This window comes from Gopherus flavomarginatus, chromosome 20 (assembly GCF_025201925.1).
Source record: "Gopherus flavomarginatus isolate rGopFla2 chromosome 20, rGopFla2.mat.asm, whole genome shotgun sequence".
NCBI classification, from domain to species: Eukaryota; Metazoa; Chordata; order Testudines; family Testudinidae; genus Gopherus; species Gopherus flavomarginatus.
The window spans coordinates 23,776,473-23,804,380 of NC_066636.1; the positions used below are offsets into that span (position 1 = coordinate 23,776,473).

Consider the following 27,908-nt stretch of genomic DNA (forward strand, 5'->3'; position numbering starts at 1 on the left):
AACCCTTCACTTGTCTGATCGAGTTCGACTGTCAGCTGTGCAGAGCAGGGACTGTCTCACTGTGGGTCTGTGCAGCGCCTGGCACAATGGGGCCCAGTCTTGGCTGGAGCCTTTGGACATTCCTGTAACACAAAGAATAAGAATGACCTAGGCCAGATCCTGAACTGGTGCAAACTGGCCTAGCTCCATTGACTTCAGTGAAGCTTGACTGATTTCTATCGGCTGATCATAACAATCAGTCAGTGATCTCGCTGTTCAGCTAAAATACATCTCCGCTTCTCAGGAGCCAGGTTGAGTTGAAATGTTTATTTAATGCTGTTGTAAATCTGCCAAAGCTTGACTCTCTTACTATGTGTCTGTACAGCACCTTGCACAGCGGCACCCCGATCTCAGTAGGGAAGTAAATACTGAAGCTACTGACTTGCTCAGGCTGCCTGGCCTTTCTTGTTCGCTATCACTCGCTTTACACGTCTCCCAGAGAAACCCACGTCTGGCAGGGTTCCAAGGGTCTGTACTGTCGGCACCTTTCTTCATTTCTTACCATCAAGGTTTGTGAAATTGCCGTTTTGTAACTTTGCTTGGGCTGTGCAAACTTTCCCTAAAATGCCACATGCAGAGGGCCAGGGTAACCTGCCCAGGACCATCTAGAAACAACTCACCCAGGAGCAGACAGGCGCTAGAAATACAGTAACCAAAACCCCGGGCATCTAGCAATAGAGGAAGGGGGCATCCTGTGTGGCTTGAGCATTGTCATCCCAAAAGTGTGTGATGCTGCCATTAAGAACCAAGAATCCATTTGGCTAAGCTACTAAGAGAAATGAACCAGCACAACGGGGTGTTACCTAATACCAGTGCGACATTCCAGGAGTGTATTCTGTCACCAACTGATAGGCATGTTGCAGCTTGCAGCTGGGTCTGGGCTGTTGAACAGGGCTACCCCAAAGCTTTCCAGACACGCGATCAGTAGCTGCTGCCACAAGTTTTCAGAATATATTGACTGCCCCAGAAAGTAGACAACCATGTATCCCGTTGCTGCGGCCAATAGAAGACCACAAACAAATTGTGCTGCAGGTGAAATTATAGGATGGAGAACACTGCATTATGGGAATTTGACTCCAGGCTTTGTCACACCTGTGGTTCATTTCTGACCCATTAGGCATTGCAAAAACTACTCCAAACTCTCTGTTCTAGATGGTGCACTGCATTCTGCATCGATACACGTGCTCGCAGCAAGGATGCACACTGCTCACGCAAGGAGCAAAGCATGTATATGCACAAGCGATGTAACAAGCTGGGAGTTTGTTGCTACACGGCTTACCCCCGTTTTACTGAGTTTATGATCCAAGATCAGACGAAGGACTTGAGAGTTATCCAAAGTCCTTGGGGCTTTTTCTAACAGCATCTTAGACCCCAAGTCCTCACTGATTTAGCATCTCTATTTTTAACCCATTGTTGAACCATCGTCTCACACTGGTATTCTGGTGACGAGATGAAAAGTTGCTAACCATGAAGGCAGTCAAGCATTTGATCGGGGATGCGGTGGAATCGCCATCATTTGCAATCTATAAGTCAAGATGAGGCATATTTGTTTGGGTTTGATGTAGGAATCAGTGGGAGAAATTCTCTGGCCTGCTCCACAGGAAATCAGGCTAGGTAATCGTAATGGTCCTTCACAGTCTTAAAAGCTCTGATTTTTAGAGATGAAGCCAATAAATGACATGACCACAGAGTACAATGGTAGGACTGGAAGGGACCTAGAGAGGCATCTAGTCCAGTCCCCTGCACTCGTGGCAGGACTAAGTATTATCTAGACCATCCCTGACAGGGGTTTGTCTAACCATCTCTTAAAAATCTCCAATGAAGGAGATTCCACAACATGCCCAGGCAATTTATTCCAGTGCTTAACCACTCTGACAGTTAGGAAGTTTTTCCTAATGTCCAACCTAAACCTCCCTTGCTGCAATTTAAGGCCATTGCTTCTTGCCTTATCCTCCAAGGTAAAGAACAATTCTTCTCCCTCCTCCTTGTAACAATCTTTTATGTACTTGAAAACTGTTATCATGCCCCCTCTCAGTCTTCTCTTCTCCAGATTAAACAAACTCAATTTTTGAATCTTCCCTCAGAGGTCATGTTTTCTAGACCTTTAATCATTTTTGTTGCTATTCTCTGGACTTTCTCCAATTTCTCCATTTCTTTCCTGAAACGAGGCACAGAGAACTGGACACAATACTCCAGCTGAGGCCTGAGTAGAGCGGAAGAATTACTTCTCGTGTCTTGCTGACACATGTCTTGCATCGCTGCAATGAATGCAGACATGACAGAGCTCTGAGAAGGCTGAAGACAAGCGGTATATGACGTCACAGATTAAAAGTTTCCATAAAAAAGGAGGAATAATATAAACTTTTGCACAGGTATCATCTTCCAATTTTCACTGGTGCAAAATTACAGATTTCCCATGTCTCCTTGCACACTCCCACATGTAAGTGACATTTCTAGAGCCACCCCTTTCTGAAACATCTACAATTAAGTGAGAGCTTGGGTTTTTTAAATGGATGAACAAAGAAATGGAAAGCCATGGTTCTCGATCTGTTCTAAAGCAGGACCCCATGTTGCAACAGGAAAATGAGTCACAGCTCCCAGTTCCCACCCAGCCATAAAGAAAATGAGAGTGACGGCAACCCCAATATTTATCACTATTCTCATTAGTAGTGTTTGGTTGTCTTGTGGTAGCACCGAGGAGCTCACAATTAGGGTCAATCCATAGGCCTGGAAATCACAACAGTTCTTCAGTGACAGCTCACGCACTTGGCATTCAGAGAGCCGTACGTTTTAAGGGGCTCTAGTCTGACCTCCTATATAAAATCCAGGCCACAGCACTTCCCTGAGTTAATTCCTGTTTGAACTAGAGGCTTGCTTTTAGAAAAAAAGCCCATCTCGACTTAAAAAATGTTATTGATGCAGACGGCACCAAAAATATGCCTCTTCCTTTCATCTGAATTAACTTCAGAGTGTCAGCAGGCGTGGCACAGACTGGTTCCAGAATACAGGATCTAGACTGTTCTCAGTGGTGGCAGATGACAGAACAAGGAGTAATGGTCTCAAGTTGCAGTGGGGGAGGTTTAGGTTGGATATTAGGAAACACTATTTCACTAGGAGGGTGGTGAAGCACTGGAATGGGTTCCCTAGGGAGGTGATGGAATCTCCTTCCTTAGAGGTTTTTAAGGCCCGGCTTGACAAAGTCCTGGCTGGGATGATTTAGTTGGGGTTGGTCCTGCTTTGAGCAGGGGGTTGGACTAGATACCTCCTGAGGTCCCTTCCAACCCTGATATTCTATGAAATGGGGTTCTGGAGCTTGGGGGCCGGCTGCTTAGAGACAAAATCTTTTTCTCATCCAGTTTTTTGTGTCGGTTCAAGTCGGTGGGAGGTGCTGGGTGGACAGCGCCACCAACTTGCCTCAGGGCACCGGCACCGGATGCTGCAGCAGAGAAAAAGCTTGCTGATATGCAGCGTCTGCTGCCACCTAGAGATACGTCCTGCAGCTGAACAGACAAACTTCCCCACTGGCCTTGCAGCACAGGTGAAGTCAGCGTGCAGGAGACCCTTAGCACTGGCCTCCCCCATGCTGTAGGGAGTTGGGGGATAGCCCCAGGGCCTGGTCTCCATCAAGGGCCCCTGCAGGGATCCGTGGTGGGGCAGAAGGATGCAGAATATTAACCCACACCAAGGTGCACTAGCTTTTGTGCATCCTCCTGGGGAGGGGGGCTACAAATCCCATTGTAATGGGCAGCCAGTGGCTCAAACAGGGGGCCCCTAGAGCTTGCACAGATAGCCCACGCTCAGAGGTCATGTAAAGCTGTGGTGTGGCACCGTGAACTGTCCCACTGAGCAGGCAAACACCCCTACACCAAAACAACCCCCCAAGTCCTCACGGAGGTTTCCTGCCCTTCCTGTGTCCATGGCGGTGGGAGCAGCCTGGACCCCTGACTGCTTCACACATAAGCCAAATGGTAAAGAAGTGCCCTGCCAATCCCCTGGGGGGCCAGCAGCTGCCCAGAGCAGAAGAGCAGAGCCCGCTTCCCCACGGCTGAGGATGAGGCTCCAGTCGCTGTTTCTGCCCAGGGCGAGGAGAGAGAGGTTGGTGCAGGGCCAGCAGCAGCATGGTATGGAGAGCTCTGGGCTTCCTTCTGCACCTGGACTTACCCCCGCGCCCGGAGCTCTGGGGACTTTCCAGCCGCTCAGTGGAACTGGCAGCAGGGAAAATAACAACAAATTGTCCTTCCCCTACGGCCTGATCTCCTGGGACTCTCAGACCCCTCCTGGCCACTCTGGTGGCAGGAAGGGGCCTTCAAGTGAGTGAAAGTGGCCCCCTGAGATTCTCCCACAATTAGGGACTCCCCAGCCGGTGAGGAGCTGGCGTCAGCCGGTGAGGAGCTGGCGTCAGCCAGCTCACACCTCCTGGGGTAGGGAGTAGATTGGAGTGTGGCCAAAGCATCCTGCACTGTGACTCTTGCCTGCTCCTCGGGACTTCTAGAGGCTAATGGGAAAAGCATATGTTAGAGCAGCCCTGAGGCCACTCTAATTTACCCCAAGGCCAAGCAGGCCCTTGCCTGGCCCCAGGATACAGGAAGTGCAAAGATTAAAGCCCTTTTTGCTCTCCCACAACACATCCCTGTCCCAAGCGCAGGAATGCAGTCAGGCCCTTGGAATCAAGTCATTCTCTGGCATCCCCATCTGCAGGGAGTCCCATCAGGCTGTTACTTAAAGTCAGCCTTGGTCCTGCTCAGTTGTATTTGCCTTTCCTTGGCATGCTACGGTGGCTGACTAGGAGGGTGCTCAGTCCCTGCACGCTAATTCCACGTGGATGTTTCCAGCATGCAAAAGCACCTGACTGCGCAGCAGCCACGTACTGCTGTGCTGAACTCTTTCAGCAGGATGCTGCTAAGAATTGCCCTAGCCGGGAGATCTGGAGGCTTCACAGAAAAGAAGTGGGGTACAGCTGTGGGAAATCCTAGATGGAACCCACACACACACTCCTTTACCTCCCCTCCACTTGCACACACGCTGTATTATGCTGTCTGATCCTCACTGGCCTTCAGTACATGGAAGCAAATGTGAATCTCCCCAAGCCAAAGCCAAGAAGACTTTATGGTCCTAACTAGACGGGGTTTGACTTTAACAGTGGGGTAATGGAAACGTTTCATTTCAATTGTGACTTTCTTATCCTCTAAAATAACCAATGAAAAGAGAAACCGAAATGTTCTGTTCCAAACAAAGCTTCCTTTCACAACTGACACATTCCCACAGAAAATTGTCCACTAGCTGCACTATTTACATCTACACAGAGATAATGCTTTCTTGTAACACCTCCCGCCCTGTCACGGAAGCAGAGTAATTTCACTTAGCTGGGGTCTTTCAAAGCCCCCAGGTCTCAGTGGCCTGTATAAGGGCTGCATAAACCAGATCCGCCTTTAGTTATTTGAATGGGAGAAGGTTTTGTCCAGCACCTTTATTTCTGTCACAGTTTCATGGCAATGGTGCTGCAAGGAGGGAAAGCTGAAGCTGAGAGGGAGCATGGAGAACGGACCGTAGGGCCAGGGTGGAACTACTGAGTTTTGGTTCCAAATAAGCCGCGGGTGAGTGCTGTGCTTGGGAAGGGCCAAATGCAAGTGCCATCAGTGCTGTGAAACACCATTCAGGCTCTCAAAAAGCGGGGCTGGAACAGCATCCCGGCCTGTTCTGCATGTTTGCAAAGAAACTTCCAGGAACATCCTTTACGGCCTTTAGCAAGTTACTTGGACTCTCTCTCTTGCCATCTCTGCAAGGGTAACGATAACATACACCGCACAGGGGCGCTCTGAGTTTAGAAAATGCAGTGCGAAAGTCAAGCCCTGCAAAGCGTTACTGATCGCATCAGAGATCTTGGGTTGAAGGTTGCAGACTGAAGCTCGGGAGAGCTGTGTTCAGTGCCCGTCTCTGCATCACCTTGGGTGAGCCACGGAATCTCACTGGTCTCGGTTCGCATCAGTAACATGGACATAACGATTCTGCCTTGTCCATTTAGAGCAGTGGTTCTCAAACGTATATGATCACAGCCCCCTTCTTTGAGTCTGTGGCGGTTTGCACCCCGCCTCCCCCTGCTCCTCCCACAGAAGTACATATCCCCCCCCCCCCACACACACACACACACACACAGGTCTGAAGGCAGAGCAGAGAGCGGCAGCTGCTGGCCGCGTGCCCAGCTCCGAAGGCAGCGCTGCCACCAGCAGCAGCGCGGAAATAAGGGTAGCAGTACCATACCCTGCCACCCTACTTCTCTGTGGCTGCTGGCAGCAGTGCTGCCTTCGGAGCTGGGCACCCGGCCAGCAGCCACCGCTCTCCTAATGTTTCTCATGCCCCACCGAATACATTCCACCCCCCCCCGCCCCGCCCCCAGTTTGAGAACCTTTGATTTAGGGTGTAAATGTGTCGGGTCCAGGACTGCCCCGATTAGATGTCTGAACAGCGCCCAGCGCAGCGGGGGCTCCAATCTCAACTGGGGCCTCGAGGTGTTTGCATAATACCCAGGAAGATGTTATACCAAGGGGAGGGTATCAGCATCTGGGATGTCACATGAAATACCACCAAGGAACACATGCGGCGCCGGAGGAGAGGAGCATGAGCAGAAATCAGAGGGAATCAGCAAAGCCACATCATTATGCCGGTTCTTTTATTGCTTCCACTAGCTGTTTAGCTTAAACTTTTTTTAAAAAAATAAAAAGTATGAAAATGAGTCTCTGACCCCCAAGCTGCTTCAGTATCAAGATCACATTTTAGGGAACATATTTATACCCATGTGCATTTGCCCAGCTCTGTAAGTGTTAATCATTTCACAGCCTGTTTCCAAAATCATCTCCTCTCACAGTAGTTAATGGAGCGAAGCCAGGATTTTCGAAACAGCTCCGCTCCCGTTAGGTTATTGTCTGAGACTCTCAGCTTTCAATATAGACCAAAAGTACATTTCAAACCCTTGGGGCTGCAGAGAGAAGCTCAAAAACATGATCTTTAAAGACCCAAAAGCCAGACAGGAAGTAGGAAGAGCCCCAAAAGCAATATTTTTAAAATTTCATGATTTTTCACCCTATCTCATGATATTTTGGGGCTAACCTTTGAGATTTTTAAATGCTTGGGGTTGATGACACTGCAATAGCCACTGAAATAAATGCCCAGCTCTGGCCCATATATTTTTCCGAAGATCCCAGCATGGGTGTGACCAGCGATATAGGTGGTTATCTGCAACTTCCATCGATTATGAAAAATGCCAAATTTCTCTGAGAGGAGTGTCAGTAACAAACCAGGAAAATGTACCTGATAAACTACAGGTGAGCAACCCCACTAGAATCACATGCTGTTGTATGTCCTCATCTGAGTATGTCTCTGGAGAAAACACCAGGGAGAGACTATAAAAAATGTAGGGGCAAACGCTGACTGCTAAGCCACAGCCACCAAGCACCTTTCGAGGGAGTTTGGTATGTCCGGTTGTAATCAGCGATTACTATTTTTCTCAATAAGAATAATTTTGGTCCATAATTTCTGCTGCTGTTTTTATTAATCATTTTTCCTCAAGTATCAGGTTTAGCCAATAGCATAAAACAACCTTTGTTCACATGCATATTTTTGTTTTCCTCAAAAATTCAAAAACGCCAAAACTAAAAAATCTGAAATGAAAAACCAAAAATTAAGAAAAATGTCGATGAAAATGGGAAAAAATCATTTTTGCCTAAATATTGTGCAGAAAAGACAATAATTTCCCCCCAAGGTTCTGTTTCACTGGGATTGCATATGGAGTACGGCCCTACTACGCATGAGTAAGGGCATCAGAATCCGGCCCAAGGAAAACTCTTACAGGGCTTGCTTTACTAAACCCAAGCATAGGATGCAAATACAACAGCATCATGAAAGGCCTTAGGGAAAATGGTGCCCTGGGCAAACTTTCTTTGACACCCTTCAAGTTCTGTTCCCCAAGGAGCGGTCAGCCTCTCTGCAGGCAGAGCAGCAGCAGGTCTGGAGAACAGAGAGGACGCATGGAGCCACAGCAGGCAGGAGCTTCCTTAGCCCTGCTATGCTGCTGGCCGGACTTATAACAGCCCGGTGAGCAGTGCTGACTGGAGCCACCAGGGTCACTTTTTGACCGGGCGTTCCGGCAGCCCTACTCATCCCCCACCAAAGAGGGCAGGAGAAGGAGGAAGGGAAACCATGGCCCACCTCTCCTTCCTGCACTGGCCCATGGGGCTGACCAGGCAGGCGGCGTAGAGAACAGGAGGCCTCGCTAATGGGTGGTGTCTCAGTGCTGCCTCACCTGAGCTCTGGAAATACCTGGGAAGAATGAAATGTTGAAAGATATTTTGAGTACAAAAAGGATCTGGGTCGTACCCCAGCCAAACTGCCGCCTTTTTTAGCCCATTGCCATCGGGGCAGGGTAGCCATAGCAGATCTCAGGACGGATCAGAATCAGAAGACCCCTGTATTTCTAACACGGTTCAGATCTGCCCCTTGCACCACCTGTCTCCCGTTTGGATTCTAGATCCCCTGGACATTTTGGGCCTTTGATTACAAACCATTTGGGACCGGGACCATCTCGCACCCAGCACAAAGGGGCCCTGACCCAGGCGGGGGTCTCTGGGCGTTAGTGCCGTGCCCAGGGTAATAAAGAAATGCGGAAACCCCAGCCCCGCTGCTCCTGGTGTGCTCCTTGCCAACGCAGATGGCCCATTTTAGAGGTTTCTTCTGCAGCAATCTCCTCAGATCTTTTGCCTCCAGGCCCAGCCCTGCGCCCCAGCCACAGACCAAGCGAAGGATCCTGGAAAGAAACAATGGGTTAGTTCAGCTGATGTTAGAAGTTTCAGTTCAAACATTTCGCTCAGTGGTGACCAGTTGGGTTACAAGGTTTTAGAAGAGCTGGTTATAAACAGACTTACCCATGTCTCCTAAGGACTCTCAGAGACGGATCAATGACATATCAAGTTCCCACTACTCTGCTCACACCTTTTACGCAGTTTTCTGTAGCCCTGTTTCAGCAGCGATTGCTCCACACAGGTTCATGCCGCAACCTGATTCTCTCCCTTTATAGTAATTACCAGATTGATTCCTACTTCAGTACAGACACTCCCTCCAAGTCATCTGTCCTATCTCGGGCACATTGCAGCTGTACTCTTATGACGGGTCACACCCACTCCGGGGTCACTGGCAACGTTCCTGCACTTTCAGACACTTTCCTCCATCCCAGATGAGCGTTCTCACCCCAAGTCCCTCGAGGGCTGGAAGCCGGAGGGTCTCATGGAGGACTCGCTCTTAGTCTGCGAGAACCTCAGTCTATCAGCCTTCAGAGCAGGGGCCGTTTAAACCTTCCGCTCTCCCTCGGGGGAGCGTGAACTCTGATTGTCACAAAGACAAACAACTTCATGAGCTTTAAGAGAGAGCTGGGCGCATTTCTGAGTGTGACTGTGTGTGTGTGACGGGGCGGCTTGCGAAGGTGGGAGGGTGGGGCTGGGGCCGACTTCCAGCTTACGTCTTATGTTCATAAAAGCTCATGTCAGCCAGCCCCCCTGCAGAGGTCAGAACAGAATTCCTCCCCCACCCCGGCACCGCCAATGTATTCCTGGTCTCCTTTCTCTGAAGCAGCAGGGCTGGCCAGGGCGGGAGTTGGGAGACAGGAGGGGGAGGGCCAGGGCTCTGAGCCAGGGGCACCATTTGGGGGGCAGGAGAGGCTCTACCCCATCCCTGAGTTTGGTCCCTGAGGTCTGCTCCCAGCACACACCCTAGCCCCAGAGACCTCTTAAGGGCAACACAGCTCGAGTGTGGAAAGTGATGAGTTCTGTGCTGCTCCCAGCTGACATCCTTGGGGCAGGGAATTTGTTTCTGAACAGCAGCAGGGTGATTAAGATAACAAAAGCCTGTCATTAAATTAAAATTAAGGATCCTTGGATGATCCTGGAAGCACTGCCAGGCACTCCAGGTAAAAGCCAGGAATAAAGGGAGAGAATGGAGCGAGGTAAATAGCAGTATCCCCCAGGGCCTGTACTGGGACCAGGGCTGTGCAACATACCGATAAATGATCTGGGAAAAGGGGTAAACGGGGGGGTGGCAACATTTGCAGATGATACAAATTTACTCACGATAGTGGAGTCCAAAGCAGACTGCGAAGCGTTACAAAGGGATCTCACACAACTGGGTGCCTGGGCAACGCAATAGCACATGAAAATCAATGTTGATAAATGCAAAGGAATGCACAGGGCACCATAAAATCCCAGCTATACCTACAAACATGGAGGTTTAGCGTGGGGGTGCTAGGGCCCGTGATACACAGGAGGTCAGGCTAGCCGGTCTGGTGGTCCCTTCTGCCCTTAAACTCTAAGATTCGGGGGTCTGCCCTGGGTATGTACCCAAGGTGGCTAGTCCCCTGGACTGTCGCAACCACGCTCTATAGCTTCTCCTACGATAAACGGGGCAGGAGACGGGAGAGCACATGAGCTCTGTTTCGGGGTTTCCGTCATGCCCAAAAGCCAGGACTAACAGGTAGTCGGAGCTGGGTGTCCGTGCTGTCCCTGACTCATCTTGCAGTATCCTTGCCTTTTCCTCCTGCCGGTCAGGGAATGTTTGCAACCGGAACCCATATCCTGGTGCCTCTGTCAGACTTGCAAAACCGGCTCAAGGGCTCTCTTCAATGGGACCTTCCGTCATTTTTCTGCACAGACCCACCTGTCCTGCTGCACCCCGCTCGTCAAATTCCAGCTCAAGGTGTGTGGCGTGCATGTGACTGTCGGAAGAACAGCGCGCCCAGAGCATGGACGAATCTCCGAGCTCTGCTTGGTATCTCTGCCAGACCAGGTGTAGGTGAGGGCCACACAAGTCAATACTGGCCTAGCGCCTACTGGGGGGGCGGGGGGTAGGGGCGTGCACAGGAATTTAAATTTGACCCCTTTTGGAGGGACACCTTCTGTGAACCCCCAGGAGCTCTCTCTTCCCTCCCCCTACAGGGGCTTCCTCTTCCTCCCTCCCCCGGCCCACAGCAGGAGCTGGCTCTTCACTCCACTGCCCCTCCTCCACCGCAGCAGGATCTCCTCACCCCTCTGCCCCCCTCCACAGCTGGATCCCCTCACCTCTCTCTGTTTGCCCCGTCTGCCCCACCCCGCCCCCAGCCCCAGACGGAGCTCCTACTTCTCTCCCCACCCTGGCCCCAGCAGAGCTTGCTGCCCCCACCTCCCAGCCCCAGGGCTGGAGGAGTTCTGTGCCCCCGGATGATTATCGGGGGGGGCTGTGCCCCTGCTTGCACGCCCCTTGAGGGGGTGACAGAACTCGGCTCTCTGAGGACAAGCTGAGGGCCAGCCCTTGCGATGCTGCCCAGCCAGAGGCCACAGGAAGACTCTGGCTCATGGGAGACCCGTCCCAGTCCCAGCAAGGAGAGGTTGGGGGGCTGGTGTGCCATGTGCTGGGGGGCTCCAGCGGCGGAGTCTGAGCGGCTGTTCACCGGCATGGGGATGGATGGGGAGACCTCCTGTCCCCTGGGGAATCCAGGCACTGCCCTCACAGCACTGGCTGGGGAAGGCTGTAGCTTTTTGTCTCCTCCTGCTTAGCTTCTGTCCGCTATTGCCCTAATTCCCGGACACATCTCATATTCTCTCCCCTACCCCTCTGCCCGCACCACCAGAACAGGACCTGAGGACACGTGTGGGAGAAGGTTGCATCTGAATCTGGGAGCACACAGGCACCATTATGATCCTCTCATCTGACCTCCTGCCGAGCATGGGCCAGATAACACTCCTCCTCCTCCTCCCTTCCCCTGGGATTCCTGCACCGAGCCCAACAGCTTGTGGTGGAACTAAAGCTGTCTCTTCAAAGGATCTAGCTGGACTGGAAAATTTCAGGCAGGGCAGGCTGATAACCTGCCATCAAAACTGGTTTTCGACAGGCCCCTCAGTTTTCCGTTCAATGAATTCTTTGACAAAAAGCGTCTACTTTCCACAGAAACATTCCGCTTCTCCTGAGCAATAGGAAGACCCAAAAACTGACACGTTGCAATTCAGGGTCTCCTGGGAGTTGTTTGCTTCATGCCCCCTTCTTTTTCCAGGGGTCACGTTCCCTAGCCAGGCTGCATCTCCCAGAATGCACCGTGGCTAGGAACTCCCATGGCACACTGCAACAGCTGAGCAAGAGGGGAGGTCAAGGTGCATCATGGCAGATGTAGCCCAGTGAGGGATGCCAGCCTGTAGAGAAGAATCAGGGCATGAGAAATCCAAACTACAACCCCCATGAGGAGGCACATGATGGCAATTCTGAATAGAATTTTTCTAGCTTCAGCCAAAAATTTTTTTTTTCGCCAAATTTCCATGGCAAAAACCACATTCCTAGGCAAGAGATTTAGCTGGTGTTGGTCCTGCTTTGAACAGGGGATTGGCCTAGATGACCTCCTGAGGTTCTTCCAACCCTAATATTCTTTGATTCTTTGCAAGCAGTTCCAGTAGTTAATTACCCTCGCTGCAAAAACTGCACGCCTTTCTTCCAGTTTGAAATTGCTTTTGTCATTTTGCAACGTACGTATTTAGTCAACCCAAAAAAGAATTGGGCGTTAGACAGGTGCAGAGCAATCAGTAAAGGCTGTCAGGCCCTGAACACACTGAGTGCTGTTAGTCTTCCAAACTCCCTGGATTTGTCTCCCACCCCTGGACAGCTCAGACCCCAGTTTCACGTGGGACTGACTCCCGGTTTCAAGTGACTCTGGAAGATTTAGTATCAATTGCCTCCAAAATAGCCTCTCTTTTTTTTTGCTTCTCATTTCATAGATCTTGGGAGTTAATCTAGAGAACATGTTCTGACCTGGTTGCTTGTTGCCCCATATCTGCACAGACCAAAATCTTTTCTGCGCAGCTGGCAGCAATCTCCTTTAATGAGCCCATTTGACCAGGCTGAAAATTTTTGCATTCCAATAAGCACATCTGCAAAACAATCAGCTCCAGCCTTCAGCCATCCCCTTTGTTTGCCTCTGTGCCTAGACAGCGTTGGGACCTGAATGACAGTACCCCCTCTACGAAGTCCTAAAGTCACGATCTACCATACCAGCCCCCCTGGGTGGGATTTGCATGGCCTCAAAAAGCCTCCTGGGTCCTGTCTGCACACACTGGCTTAAAAACTTAAAAACCGATTTAAGGTAGACAAGCACAAACCTTGGTGTGGACACTCAGATCGGTTTAGCACCTCCGCAGGTGAAGGGAGTGAGTGGAGGAGTCAATGTCATAAGAGGAAGTATGTTATTTGAAACCAGGCTTGCTGGGGATTGTGGGAGGGGGCTGGTGGCTTTCCAGAGAGATCATCCTTCCTGAGCACTCAGGCACAGGGAAGACGAGTGCAAAGAGCAGGAGTCAGGAAGGTTGGAGTTCAGTGTTAGCCAATACATCATGTTAACAGGTATTATGTGCTTGGTATTGTTACAGTACAATTATATACTATGTACTGCGCACCATATGCCCACAGTTCTGTTCACCCTGTCAGGTATCCCACAAACCCTTTGCAAAGCTGAAGTCAGCCTGGACATTCGAAAATAGGAACCGTGTCAGAGCATGAATACTTTCTCCCCAGCACACTTAGAGAGTCGTGTCACGGCTCATCACTATCTGGAGTGGAATTTACCGAACCAGGCACGGGGCAATACGAGAACATACCTTACAGACCAGTACCAGGAATTCTAACATGCAGAATAAAGCAAGATGCAGAACAAGTTAAGGAACTGGTTTGAACTGGTGGATTGGATGCAGAGAAAGGTTGGTAATAAATACTGCTGACTGAAATGCATCTCTTTGAAGTGCACCTTGTCTGTAAGGTGAGAATATGCTTCCCAGACAGATGGGCTGCATGTCATATTGTACAGTTCTGCCTTTTGACAATAAATGGGGCTACACTTGGCTATTTGGTCTCTGGAACATTTTTAAGACTGAACCATGAGTGCAGCCAAACAATCAGCTGCAGCTTTTAGTCAATATGTGGGATCAGGAGGTGTGGCTGAGACACCCTGGCTAGGAGGGTTTCAAAAGTCTTTTGAGCCTATATGGAAAATGATGGAGACTGGGAAAACCCAACTATTGGCACAATTCTGGACCCCAGAATGGGGTCGGCACTATTGGGATGAGATGCAGACACACACCTAGGACAAAGGAAAGTCCATCGCCTGATAGCTGGCAGGATCCTCTGTACCCATTTGCTAGGATAAGTTCTACCTTCATCACACCGTTTAGTCTGGGAGTTCCTTGCCACACCATCCAGGATGCAGAACATGCTGGTCACTTTCCAGAAGCTGGTGATTCAGGGCTAAGTGATTTTGTGGTGCTACATAAAAGTGACTGTACCCTATCCAGCCAGAGATGGGATGGGCATATTATAGCCATGGTTGCAAATGCAACCCGCTGGCTCAGTGGTTGTTGCATGTCCCACTCAAGTGGTTGCTCCAGGAGAGGATAAGAGTCTACTAACGCTACTCATGAATGGAGTTACTCCTTTAGCTCAAGTGGTGAAGGCTCATCTTTTAGCACTGATGGTCCGGAGTTCAATTCTCCCTGACCATCCACCCAGCAAAGTGCCAGATCACCAGAGCTAACGGTGGATTTCGGAGGAGGGAACATCAGGATGGGACCATGTGCTCCAGTGAGAGCTGTATGTCAGGGTAGTCTCATTGCTCTTTGCAAGCATGGACTGTTGTGCACATAAACACAGGGTATAAAGTGATAGGAGAGAACGGGTGCTCTAGAGAAGCTGACCCAGCATTAAGGAGAGCGCTTCTGTCACAATACCTCGCCTAGGAAGAGGAGTGAGGCCAGGGGTCGGCATGCACAGCTGAGCATCTCAATAGCACCATGAGGAAGATGTGTCAGGCCATGTCCTGCACTCTGCCTCCACTCCCTTGCAGGAAGCAGAAGACTTGCTGTCCACTGTATTCTGCTCACGCTTGTATCGGATCAGGTCCCATTTGCTCCTCAATGTGAGTACAATGCGAGGACTTGAACGAACAACGTGGGAATGCAACCTGATATGGCATTAGCCTGTATCTGAATAGCATTGCATGATTGTGTCATGTTTAATCCCCTGCTCACACTGCCCCAGCCCCTCTGCTACTCAGCTGTATTTCATTTCCTACAGTCTTCTGCCTTGCCGTTTGGCAGAAGGCCAAGGCTGAGGAATGCAGAAAGGAAGCAACTTGCCTACATTTACCCAATGTCCGAGTGGAGCAACAGTGGGAACAGAACCCAGGAATCCTGGCTGGTGCTTAGAATAGAACCCATGTGTCTTGACTCCCAGAACCTCCATTTTACCCACCAGACAATCCTTCCTCCCAGCCCATGCAGATGAGAAGCAACATGACTTGGCTAAGTTTACCCCCTGAGTCAGTGGCAAATGTGAGAGCAGAACCCAGGAGTCCTGACTCCCAGTCCTGTGCTGGAAATACAGCCCAGACTGCCTGACTCCTGCTTGTATCTTATCTGCCGGGCCACCCTTCCTCTGCCACTCCCAATTACATGAGCCCTCACATGCTGTGATTAGCACACAAGCCCAGCAGGTTACACCATTGTTAGGAGACAGAAGAACACAGCAAAGAGACACAAGGGATTGCGTGAGAGGCAAGTTTTATTGCTACGTTATCAGCCCAGACAGGCAAAGATTCTCTGGTTACATTTGATATTTGCAAAATTTCGTCTTGTTTTAACTCAGAGTCTCCCTGACTTGGGTGGTTAGGATCATCGCTGGGGTTAGTGCCACAGCCATGACACCCATGCCCAGAGAAGCTGCCAACAACGGGGTCAGAATTAGGCTCATATCCAAGTTAATTGGGGCCATGCCCATGCCCATGTCCATGCCCATGCCCCTGCCCCTGCCCCTGCCCATCGCCCGGCTTCCCAGGCGTTTCGTCACAAGGCTCGTGTGAGATATTGTGAGCATGTATGGCCAATTTCGCCAGCGTGGTAACAAACTCTTCGAAATGGAGGTATTCATTTCTGTTTTTGTCGGCCTTCTTAAACAGGTCGTCTATGTATTCATCTTCCGTCTGCCCGTACTGCAAAAGAAGGAAGAGTCAAAGGAAGACTCCATTAGCAACAGGGTGGTAGGAGATTGCACAGCCCAGTGCCAGCAGTGGTCACTGAACGCTCCTTGCAACTTTTAACAACAAAATACTATTCTGTGACTTCTGCATTTGGGGAGAGATTTGAAAGCTCCAAAGGGCTGCTAGACACCCGGCCCCCGGTGACATTCAGGGGGAGTTAGCTGACTACTAATTACTGACAGTGAAAATAGAAAAGTGAAAGTGCTTTGAGAAAACCCTCTGTGTGTACCAGGAAATCCCATCCATCTCTCGGAGTCTACTCAGCCATTTCTTTGGTCCTTACTAGCTGAGCCTGCCTTTCCGTCAAGGCATTTGCCTAAGACAGGAAGAAAGAAGGTGCAGAATAAAGTTCAGTCTCTCTTGCTCTCTGGATGTTTATTGGTCGAGTGTTCGTCTCCACGCTGGCAGAGCAAACTTTGGGTTAAAGCAGCATAAATAGATTTGCTTTCAGATTAACTTCTACTGCCCCACTTGACTCTCGGGACACCAATGTGGTGAAGGTCTCCCCGAGAAGTAAAGGGAAGGGAAAGGATAGGCCAGATCCCCAGGGGCAGTAAATCACCATCATGGAGACTCCCAGCACCTCCCCCCAGACAGTGCCGTGTCTCAGCTTACCGGCAGAGTGCACTTCAGAAATGACTTGGCGTTCTGCTTTAACAGCTGCCTGAACTCATGCCTCTGCAGGTAATCATCCGAGTTGGGCCTTTTCTCGGAGTACTTGTGGTACACGTCGATCATGTCATCCAAGGCTTTTTCCAGCTTGCTCGTCATCTCGCTGAGTGTCTAAGGAACCTGCAACAGGAAGACAGTTAACACACGAATGAATGCTCCCTTCTGTCTCAATCCACCTTGATCGACGCGTGTCCAGTCTGCGGACGGTGTCAAGAACAGTATCATGTTATTACTGGTTTTCGAATAGCTCTGAGAGGTCCCAGCTGAGATCAAGCCCACCATGGCAATAGGTGCTGTGCATAGACAGTCCCTGCCTCTAAGAGGGGATGAGGCAGAGAAAGGATTATTGATCCTAATTCACAGATGGGGAATTGAGGCACAGAGAGATTACGATCACTCAGGGAGGCTATGGCAGAGTGGGAATTAACCCCAGCTCTCCTAAGCATTAGTCCAGCAGCATATTAATGAAGGCAGCTTTTCCTGCTGAAAGCAGGTGTTTGGATGTTCCCTGACTTACCTTTCCCATGAGCCCTGCGTCTGACCCCCCTGATGTTCAAACACATAATCTAAAGCCCTCTCCATGTGCCTTGGAGACTATCCTGTACCTCCAGCAGCATTTCCTATCCCTGCTTTGGTGGGGGGATCCTGCTTTGTGATCTCCCCAAAGCAGCCCGGCAATATCCCCTGTTTATAAAACGCGATACAAGACAGGTGGTTGGAAAAGCCAGGATGTAAATAATAGGGCTACTTCTCGTAAACAGCCTTACCTGAGTCTCGGAGAGCAGAAGAGGAGACAATCAGTCAGGTGTGGTGAGACAGCGCAGAGATCAGATGCTTTTATACTGTCCTTGAGCTGAGTTTTGCCCACACTCAGACAACGCCCTCTGACAGTGACATTACTGTTTTCCTTCTTTAATGATATCTGGCGCCTTGTGCAATGCACTGCACCCGGCACGCCTAGGCGAGAATTCTGGAACCTGTACAGAAAGTGACACCTGCCAGGTCGCTTCAGAGGCATGGTTTGGGTGTTTGCTCCTTGCGAGCAGCCGGCAAGGGGCACACACAGGGGTGCAGAGGGGTTGCAGGAATCCTGAGGCTGGTATGTGCATTCTAGTTCCCCAAACAGCATTATGGGGTGGGGGTCTCAAAAGCCAGTGCCACACTGGTCATCAATGTCACTGCAAAACGCCCGTGTGGCTGTTGTGTAGGGAGTTATAGTCACTGAAAACACGTTCTTCAGTCTGTGTCCGGGGCCGGGTGGGTCGCCGGCAAAGGTGAAAACCAAGTTCTGTCAGATGAGATGTTTAATCTGTAAAGCTGGTCCCCAGTGGGCCTCCTACCACCAGTCTGAACTGAATGCGAAGGAAGGATGGTGAGAACTTCAGAAAGAAATGAAGAGGGAGAGAAAAACAGCAGGGTGGCGGGGGGGGGGGGAGAACCTCACTTGCAAGGATTGTTCTACTATATTTGGAGTGCTGAGAAGACACCCCCCACGCAGGAAGTCAATGGATAGCAGATTTCCTTTATGAAAGCGGGATCTCAACCAGGCTTGGTTGAAAATGCTGCCAGATCTTCAGCTCCTATAAGTCAGCGTCATTCATTGATTTCAATGGCGCAAAGTTGACTTAATACCAGCTGAGGGCTCTCTGGCCCATTGACTTCCAGGGAGCAATGCCCCTCTACATCAGCTGCAGATTAGGCCCACTGACTTCAACAGATCCATGCCCATTTACATAGCTTAAGATATGACTTGATGTCTTTAGTTTCTGGAGCCAAAAACACAATGTTCCAGATCAATTTCTGCTTCCTGTATATGTGGGCGGTAGGTAATGGCCAATATTGCCTCATTCTCTTGCTCACACTTTTAAGCCCATTAACTATCTGCTCCACCCTCCGTTCTGTATCGCCCTAGGGTTTACTCCTTTCTCAACAGTTTTCTAAGGGAATAGGTTCTTGCAAGGGAGGAGAGGGCTACGCCCCTGAAATCAGCCCAAAGCTTATTAAATGGGTGGTATTTCACAGCAGTGTTTTTCCTTATCTTAACAGGAGCAAAACTGAGACAATGTCAGCAATTAGCCCCCATTGGCATGGCCTCTTTTAATTCATCTGGTAAAAGAACAATTTGCGACCTACCCTGAATTCTCTGAGATGGACCTTTTTCCCCACTAGAAATCCATTCTCCATAAGCAGCATTTTGCTCTGTTGAGCTTTTTCCTGCCTTCAGTAAAACTTGAAAGAAAGAACCGGACATTGCTTCAATAATTCCTTCTTGTGATGGGAGGATTGCACGGCCCTCTTCCTGCCACTCGTTCTGGAAGGGGCATCCCAACCTTGTCCACCCAGGTTCCGAGCCCCCATTACTCCATGCACTTCATGGGAACAGAACAGTAACACAAAGTCATTCCGCCTGTCCCAATGCCAAAGTCTTGAATCGACCGGAGACTCTGCCAACCATGCGTGGATGAGTTGCCAAAGTAAAGTCATCGCAGAACATGATAAAATCTTTCGGCATCTCAATCAAGTGCATCATCCTTTTGATATAAAGTTCAATGCCACTTACTGAGTTATGCAGCCTGTTTTATTTCTCCAAGGGGTGTGCCTCAGGAACCTCAGTTCACAGGCTTGACCTCCTCCTTGGCCCGCTCTGTAAGGTAACAAAGACAGCTTAGCGCAGACAGTAACGTTCAGCTTGTCTTGATTTGGGGTCAAAGCATTTCTGTCCCTCACCAATACTCCTTCACACCAGCTGTACTCCTGGTCAAGGAACACCCATTAAAGCGACCATCTGAGTCAACCATTCACCTGTAACCATTGACCCTCTCCATTACAGGGCAACGTTTAACTTTTTTAAAAGAAACCTTCACACTGGACAGTCAAATGGCCCATGCATCAGTCTTTAAAATATGGCCACTGGCTGCCTTCTTCAATGGAAAATATCCTTGCCACACTTATCGACTGATTCATAGATTTTCTAAGGCCAGAAGGAGCCATCTAATCCAACATTCTCCATAACACAGCCACAGAATTGTACCCTGTAATTCCTGTATCCGGTCAATAGTTTGTGGGTGAATTAGGGTATGTCTACACTACCAAATTAGGTTGATTTTATAGAAGTCAATTTTTAGAAATCGATTTTATACAGTCAATGGCGTATGTCCACACTAAGCGCATTAAGTCGGCAGCGTGCGCCCTCACTACCGTGGCTAGCATCGATATACAGAGCAGAGCACTGTGGGTAGCTATCCCACAGTTCCCACAGTCTCTGCCACCCATTGGAATTGTGGGTTAAGCTCCCAATGCCGGGTGGTTTTGGGTATATGTCATCAGTCGCCCCTCCCTCCGTGAAAACAATGGCAGACAATCGTTTCGTGCCTTTTTTCCATGCAGATGCCATACCACAGCAAGCATGGAGCCCGCTCAGCTCAGCTCACCATCACCTCTGCTGTTGTGAGCATTGTAAACACCTCGCGCATTATCCTGCAGCATGTGCAGAACCGGGCTAAGAGACGCAAGCATGAGGAGGATTTTGAAGAGGGCATGGACACAGATGTTCCTGAAAGCACAGGCTGTGGCAACTGGGACATCATGGCGGCACTGGAGCTGGTTGATACAGTGGAACACCGATTCTTGACCCGGCAAACAAGCACAGACTGGTGGGACCGCATAGTGTTGCAGGCTTGGGATGATTCACAGTGGCTGCGAAACTTTGGCATGCATAAGGCCACTTTCCTGGAACTCTTTGAGTTGCTTTGCCTCACCCTGAAGTGCGGGAATACAAAGATGAGACCTGCCCCAACAGTTGAGAAGCGAGTGGAGATAGGTGTTGCAAGCTTCCACAGGGCTGATTGCTACCAGTTAGTCAGGAATCAATCTGCAACACTTGATTGCTACCAGTTAGTCAGGAATCAATTTGGAGTGGGCAAGTCTACTGTGGGGGTTGCTGTGAGCCAAGTAGCCAATGCAATCATTGATGGTCTGGTATCAAGGGTAGTGACTCTGGGAAAGTGCAGGTCATAGTGGATGGCTTTGCCGCAGTGGGGTTCCCTAACTGTGGTGGGGTAATAGATGGAATGCAGATCCCCATCTTGGCCCCGGACCACCTTGCCAACCAGTACATAAACCGCAAGGGGTACTTCTCAATCGTGCTGCAACCACTGGTGGATCACAAGGGACGTTTCACTGACATTAGTGTGGGATGGCCAGGAAAGATGCATGACGCTCACATATTTAGGAACTCCAGGCTGTTCGAGCAGCTGTAAGAAGGGACTTAGCTCCCAGACCACAAAATTACCACTGGGGATGTTTAAATGCCAATAGTTATCCTTGGGGACCCAGCCTACCCCTTGCTCCCATGGCTGCACAGATGCATCTCGTGCCCTTCTTGTGAATTCCAGGGGCGGGGCCAGGAAAATCCTCCTCGAATGGAGGGCAGCGTGGCAGGGCAGAGGCGACGCCGGGAGCAGTGGATCCCAGGGGCTGAGTGCGAGAAGGGACCTGTGGGAAGGCAAGACAGATCTGCTTGTGGGCAAAGCCTCGGGAGAGCTGGCTTCAAACCCCACTCCACCACAGACCCCTGCGTGTCCTTGACCAGTCACTTAGCTCCCCACCTGCACAATGCTGGGATGATCCTTCCCTTGTCTGCCTGGGCCACCTAGACCGGGAGATCTCTGAGGCAGGGGCTGTCTCCTAACACGTGTCTGTGCAGTGCCTGACCCGACAAGACCCTGATTTCCATCGGGCTCGCTCATAGGAGCCTCCATAGCCCGGGGGGAGGTCAGTGGTGCTGCCTAGGGAGAGCAAAGGGGGCTGGAAGGGAAGCAGAAATAGATCAGATCCTCAGCCTAAATTTTCCGCCTTCTCCGTCCCGCCCCAATCCTTCTCCTTTGGGCAGCTGAAAATGACCCATCACAGGGTGGCTGGGCCCCGTCAGGGGAGAGGGGCCCCAGCCCACCTGGGACCAGCCTCACTCACCTCCCCAGGTGGGGCAAATACAGAACGTATGACCGGCGAGAAGCCACAGCTGATTTGAGCAAGCAGCTGCAGGTGAATGCTGCAGAGAGCAAAGGGCACGTCTACACTGCGAAACCCCCCTGCAGGACAGGGCGACACATTCGGGCTCACGCAGGGCCAGCTTTAGGCCTATTCCACCAATTCTCCCAAATTGGGCCTGGCGCCTACGAGGGCCCCGCGTCCAGTGAAAATCCCTTCCCTGGGTAGAGGCACCTTTTTAATTTTTTCTCACCTGGAGGTGCTCCAGGTCTTCAGCAGCACTTTGGCAATGGGTCCTTCACTCGCTCCAGCTCTTCAGCTGCACTTTGGCGGCAGGTCCTTCAGTGCTGCCGAAGACCTGGAGCGAGTGAAGGACCCGCCACCGAAGACTCGGAGCACTGCCCTGTGAGTACAAGCCCCACGTGTTTTTTAACATGTGTTTTTTTTTTTCAGTCATCCCTGCCGGGGCACAGGGCCGTCCTTAGGATTTATGGGGCCCTATGCAGTATTATTAAACAGGTGCCCCTATGCCGGATGGCAGCCCAAGCTCACAGCCTGGTTGAGGAGGGGGAGGAGGGACTTGACAGCAAAGGATAATGAGATGCCCGGCCTGCCTCATGGTGGCGGAGAGTCACAGTTCCCCGCAGAGACTTCCATGCCCTCTCCCTCATGCAGAATGGACATGAAGAAAGTACCTAATTAAAAGCACTAAAATTTGGGAATAAAAAATGTCAGTCACAGGTTTTTTGATATACCCTGAAGTTTGTCAGAGATTTATTTGCAAAAACTTCATAGTAAGGGTGAGTCAGCTGTCCTGCTGAATACAACATTACATATAATGGAATACATGATGCAGCTCTTCTCTGTTTTACATTTTCTTATTCAGTATTTCTAAGTTGAATTTATATTTTAAATGTACTCAAATCTTAAGCCAGCATTCCAGATTATTACATATTTAACTCACTGAAACAAAGATATTCTTTTAAATTAATCAGAGAGGTTTAGTGTGTTCATAACAATGTTCATTGCTTTTAGAAAAAGGGAACAGTAATTTACTTTGTGTGATCTCCGTAACAAGAGACATGGTTATGAAATTTCACCAACTTTAAAAAAATGTTTCCAAAGATTTTAGGTATAACAAGGATTTTGTCTTACTAAGGTACTGATTTTGCTGGACGGTTCTTTTAAAACTAGTTCGTCGGATAGTCAAGAAGTAAAGAAAGGGAAACTCTTTGTCCAGCTATCTGGAAGGGAAAGACTGTTGTCCCTTTAAGGGCTCTCTCTTCAGTGGGGAGTGGGGGGAGAGGTGGTGAAGGGATGGACAGAAAGGACAGGAAGACTTGGAAGCACTTTTTTTTTTTAACTATAGTAATTAAAATGTGTATTTTAGATAAGGGAGGTCTTTTGAAGGATTTACTAAAAAACTGTATGTCTGAAGATCCACGCATTTAAGGCTAAAGATGAGTGTGCATCTAAAACTCTATGCAAGCATTTTTTAGAAATGTGATTTTATAATCTTCACCAGCTCACTAATGAAATATTTTTAAAGCAAATTTTAAACTAAGGTCCTGTAGACTGACATGTTCTGTGTAAATATTACATTAATGCACAACTGTTTTTGTATAAAGTTTATACAATTTTATACAGTATAAAAATTTATTTGGGCATAAGCTTTCGTGGACATCTGATGAAATGGGTTCTAGTCCACAAAAGCTTATGCCCAAATAATTTGTTAGTCTTTGAGGTGACACAAGGACTCGTCCTTGTTTTTGCTGATGCAGACTAACAGGACTACCACTCTGAAACCTGTCAGTATATACCTTGGGGTTGGCAAATGCCTGTTAAACGGCTTTATTACCCCTTGAATGTCTCTTTAACAGTTTCAATGTTGTGCTAATAGGTCTGGCAGGCTGGAGGTTTTTTCACTTTTAACTACTAGATTCCTTCCCAAGGAAGACTCACCAGGCTAGAGCAGCCATCTGTGGGAGCCTGCAGGAAGGGTCAGAACAGGGATAGGAAAACAAGAGGGTGGACACTAAGACTCAGTGGTGCCCCAAATTTTCAGGTGCCCTACGCAGCTGCCTATGTTGCCTATGCCTAAGGACGGCCCTGCCGGGGCATCATTGAAACTGTTCGAATTGAGCCCCGCACTTCCTAAAGCCGGCCCTGGGCTCACGCTACGGCAGTGAAAATAGCCACGGAGACATTCCTGCACGAGCTGGAGCCTGGCTGTCAAACCCGGCTGGGGCTCAGATCTCGGAGCCTGAGCTCCGGCACAAACAGAAACGTCTACACGACTATTTTTAGCGCTGTAGCATGAACCCCGCATGGCTCTGAGCCTCACTGCTGCAGGGCGGGGAGGGCTTGGATGATAGCCCAGCTCCAGGAAGGAGGGCCAGGGCTTCTGGTTTAACAGTGAGAGAACTATTCGAACTGTGGAACTGGTGCTTGAAGAGGCCTGGAAGATGAGTGTTTGTAGGGCCTAAATACATTGGATCCCCATCCCAAACGGGAATGTTTTAAAAGGAGACAGGCTGGGTGCAGTTGTCACGGAGTGTGGGGGAGTCCGGCCCTGCACCCCTCTTCCTGGGACCCACAGTGACTCTCAGCCAGCCAGTAAAACAGAAGGTTTATTGGACAACAGGAACACAGGTTACAGCAGGGCTCGCAGGCACAGTCAGGACCCCTCCACCGAGTCCTTCTGGGCTTTCAGGGTGCTTGGATCCTAGCTAGGATACCCTGAATTCCACCCACACAGCCCCAAGCCCAAACTCAAACTGCTTCCCTCCTGCCACTCCCTTCCTTTGTCCCCTTCCCGGGCAAAGGTGTTGACCTTTCCCCTCCCTTACCTAGCTCAGGTTACAGGCCCTGGCATCGTCCATCCCCTAAAGTCCTCCCCTGCTCTCCCACTCCCCACACAGACAGTCCCTACTGCATCACATCTCTCCCCCCTTCGAGACTGAACTGAGCGGGGTCACTCTGCCCAGTGACCTGGGGAAGTTCAGGGTCCCCTCTCCGGGACAACGCGTCCGCTGTCAGGTTGGCACTTCCCTTCACATGGACCACGTCCATGTCATAGTCCTGCAGGAGCAGGCTCCACCTCAGGAGCTTGGCGTTGGCTCCTTTCATCTGGTGCAGCCAGGTCAGGGGAGAGTGGTCGGTGTACACGGTGAAGTGTCGCCCAAAGAGATATGGCTCTAGCTTCTTAAGGGCCCACACCATGGCCAGGCATTCCTTCTCGATGGCCGCGTAGCTTTGTTCCCGGGGTAGCAGCTTCTTACTCAGGTACACGATAGGGTGTCTCTCCCCCTTTTCATCCTCCTGCATTAACACCGCCCCCAGTCCCGTGTCTGAGGCATCGGTGAACACCATAAAGGGTTTATCAAAATCTGGGTTTGCCAGAACTGGGTCGCTAACCAGAGCCTCCTTCAGCGCCCGGAAAGCCTCCTGGCACTGCTCAGTCCAGATCACCTTGTCTGGCTTCCCCTTTTTGCACAGTTCAGTGATGGGGCCGGCTATGGCACTGAAGTGGGGCACGAACCTTCGATAGTACCCCGCCATCCCAATAAAGGCCTGGACCTGCTTTTTGGTTTGGGGAGCAGGCCAGTCTCTGATCACCTCCACCTTGGCTGGTTCCGGCTTCAGGCAGCCGCTCCCCACCCGATGGCCCAGGTAAGATACTTCAGCCATCCCCACCTTGCACTTCTCAGCCTTTACTGTTAACCCAGCCTTTCGGAGTCGGTCCAGGACTTGTTTAACCTGGGACACGTGGTCCTCCCAGGTCTGGCTGAAGACGCAGATGTCGTCAATATACGCCACGGCAAAACTCTCCATCCCCCTCAGTAGCTGATCCACCAGGCGCTGGAAGGTGGCCGGCGCTCCCTTGAGGCCGAAGGGCAGGGTCAAAAACTCATAGAGCCCCAGAGGGGTGATAAAGGCCGATTTCAGCCTGGCATCTGCGTCCAGCGGCACTTGCCAGTAGCCTTTGGTAAGATCCATAGTGGTGAGGTACCGTGCACCTCCCAGCTTGTCTAGGAGCTCGTCAGGCCTGGGCATAGGGTAGGCATCAGATACGGTGATGGCATTGAGCTTTCGATAGTCCACACAGAACCGGATTGACCCATCCTTCTTGGGAACCAGCACTACTGGCGAGGCCCAAGGGCTGGAAGACGGCTGGATCACCCCCAAAGCCAGCATGTCCCTGACCTCTCTTTCAAGATCCTGGGCAGTTTTACCAGTGACCCGAAAAGGGGAGCATCTTATAGGGGGGTGTGACCCCGTCTCCACCCGGTGGACAGTCAAATTAGTGCGTCCAGGCTGGTTGGAAAACAGCTGTCGGTACAGATGCAGCACCCCTCTGATCTCAGCGTGCTGGCCCGGGGTCAGTTGCTCAGAGAGGGGAATCGCCTCCAGGGGGGAACCAGCTTTTGTCCCAGGGAATAGATCCACTAAGGGGTCATCTCCCTGCCCCTCCCAATGTCCACACACGGCCAACACCACATTCCCCCTGTCATAGTATGGTTTCATCATGTTCACATGGTACACCCGACGGTGATGTGCCCGGTTTGACAGCTCCACCACATAGTTTACCTCATTCAGTTGCTTGATAACCTTGAAGGGCCCTTCCCAGGCGGCCTGGAGTTTGTTTCTCCTCACGGGGATAAGAACCATCACCTGATCCCCGGTGGCGAAGGCACGGGCTCGTGCTGTGCGGTCATACCAGACCTTCTGCCTCCTCTGGGCTCGGGCCAGATTCTCCCTGGCCAGGCCCATGAGCTCGGCCAGTCTTTCCCGGAAGGTCAGGACATACTCCACCACTGACTCTCCCTCGGGAGAGGCCTTCCCCTCCCATTCGTCCCTCATCAGGTCTAGGGGCCCCCTCACCCGCCTTCCATACAACAGTTCGAAAGGTGAAAACCCGGTAGATTCCTGGGGTACCTCCCTGTACGCAAACAGCAGGTGAGGTAAGTACTTGTCCCAATCTTGCGGATGCTGGTTCATAAATGTTTTTAGCATCATCTTCAGCGTCCCGTTGAACCTTTCTACCAGCCCGTTGGACTGGGGGTGATACGCTGAGGCCCAGTTGTGCTGGACCCCACATTTCTGCCATAAGGACCGGAGCAGGGCCGACATGAAGTTGGACCCCTGGTCCGTTAAGACCTCCTTGGGGAACCCCACCCGGCTGAAAATTGTCAGCAGCGCATCTGCCACTGTGTCTGCTTCGATAGAGGACAAGGCCACCGCCTCGGGGTAGCGAGTGGCAAAATCCACCACCACCAGGATGTATTTCTTCCCTGACCGGGTCATCTTGCTGAGAGGTCCCACTATGTCCATGGCCACCTTCTGGAAAGGCTCTTCTATGATGGGTAAAGGCCTCAAAGCCGCTTTCCCCTTGTCCCGGGCCTTCCCCACCCTCTGGCAGGGGTCACAGGATTGGCAGTACTGTCGGACATGGGTAAAGACCCCAGGCCAGTAAAAGTTCTGTAGCAGCCTCTGCCTGGTGCGCCGGATTCCCTGGTGCCCTGCGAGAGGGATGTCATGAGCCAGGTACAACAGCTTGTGACGGAACTTCTGGGGAACCACCAGCTGCCTCCTGATCCCCCATGACTCTACTTCCCCTGGGGGAGCCCATTCTCGGTACAGGAACCCCTTCTCCCACAGGAACCTCTCCTTGCAACCTCTCCTCATGGTCTGTACCGCACTAAGGTCAGCCCGGTCCCTGTGCTTCCGCAAGGAGGGATCTTTCTGCAACTCGGCCTGGAACTCAGCAGCTGGGACAGGAATGGGGACCGGCTCTCTCTTGCTGGCTGGGTCTGAGGCCGCAGCCTCTCTGCACCGTGCCCCTGGGCGTTCCCCGCTCCCTGAGTTAGGGTCCTGCACCTCAGGTCGAGTACCTTCCCCGTTTTCGGGGTGCAGTGCCATTTGCCGACTCTGACTACGAGTCACGACCAGGGCACTCTGGGTGTTACTAGGCCAGTCCTCAAGGTCCCCTCCCATTAACACGTCAGTGGGCAAATATTGGTGTACCCCCACATCTTTGGGGCCCTCCTTGGCCCCCCATTTCAGGTGTACCCTTGCCACGGGTACCTTGAATGGGGTCCCGCCCACGCCCATCAGGGTCAGGTAG

General features: G+C 50.8%; 1 protein-coding gene across 1 annotated transcript; it reads right to left on the bottom strand.

Annotated features, from left to right (window-relative positions):
• Window positions 1–15,719: 15,719 nt before the first annotated feature.
• Window positions 15,720–17,774, bottom strand: LOC127038431 (protein S100-A7-like). Its single transcript, XM_050931039.1, has 3 exons — window positions 17,560–17,774; window positions 16,736–16,912; window positions 15,720–16,072 (listed from the first exon to the last, which is right to left on the bottom strand). The coding sequence occupies exons 2-3, from the start codon at window positions 16,889–16,891 to the stop codon at window positions 15,842–15,844; spliced, it is 387 nt and encodes a 128-aa protein (XP_050786996.1). The 5' UTR covers window positions 16,892–16,912; window positions 17,560–17,774; the 3' UTR covers window positions 15,720–15,841.
• Window positions 17,775–27,908: the final 10,134 nt, after the last annotated feature.

Excerpts from the sequence above, each read along its gene's own strand:
- LOC127038431 (XM_050931039.1), bottom strand. The coding sequence starts at position 16,891 with ATGACGAGCAAGCTGGAAAAAGCCTTGGATGACATGATCGACGTGTAC. Across the intron at positions 16,073-16,735 it reads TTCTGAAGTGCACTCTGCCG|TACGGGCAGACGGAAGATGA; the intron begins GTAAGCTGAGAC and ends CTTCTTTTGCAG.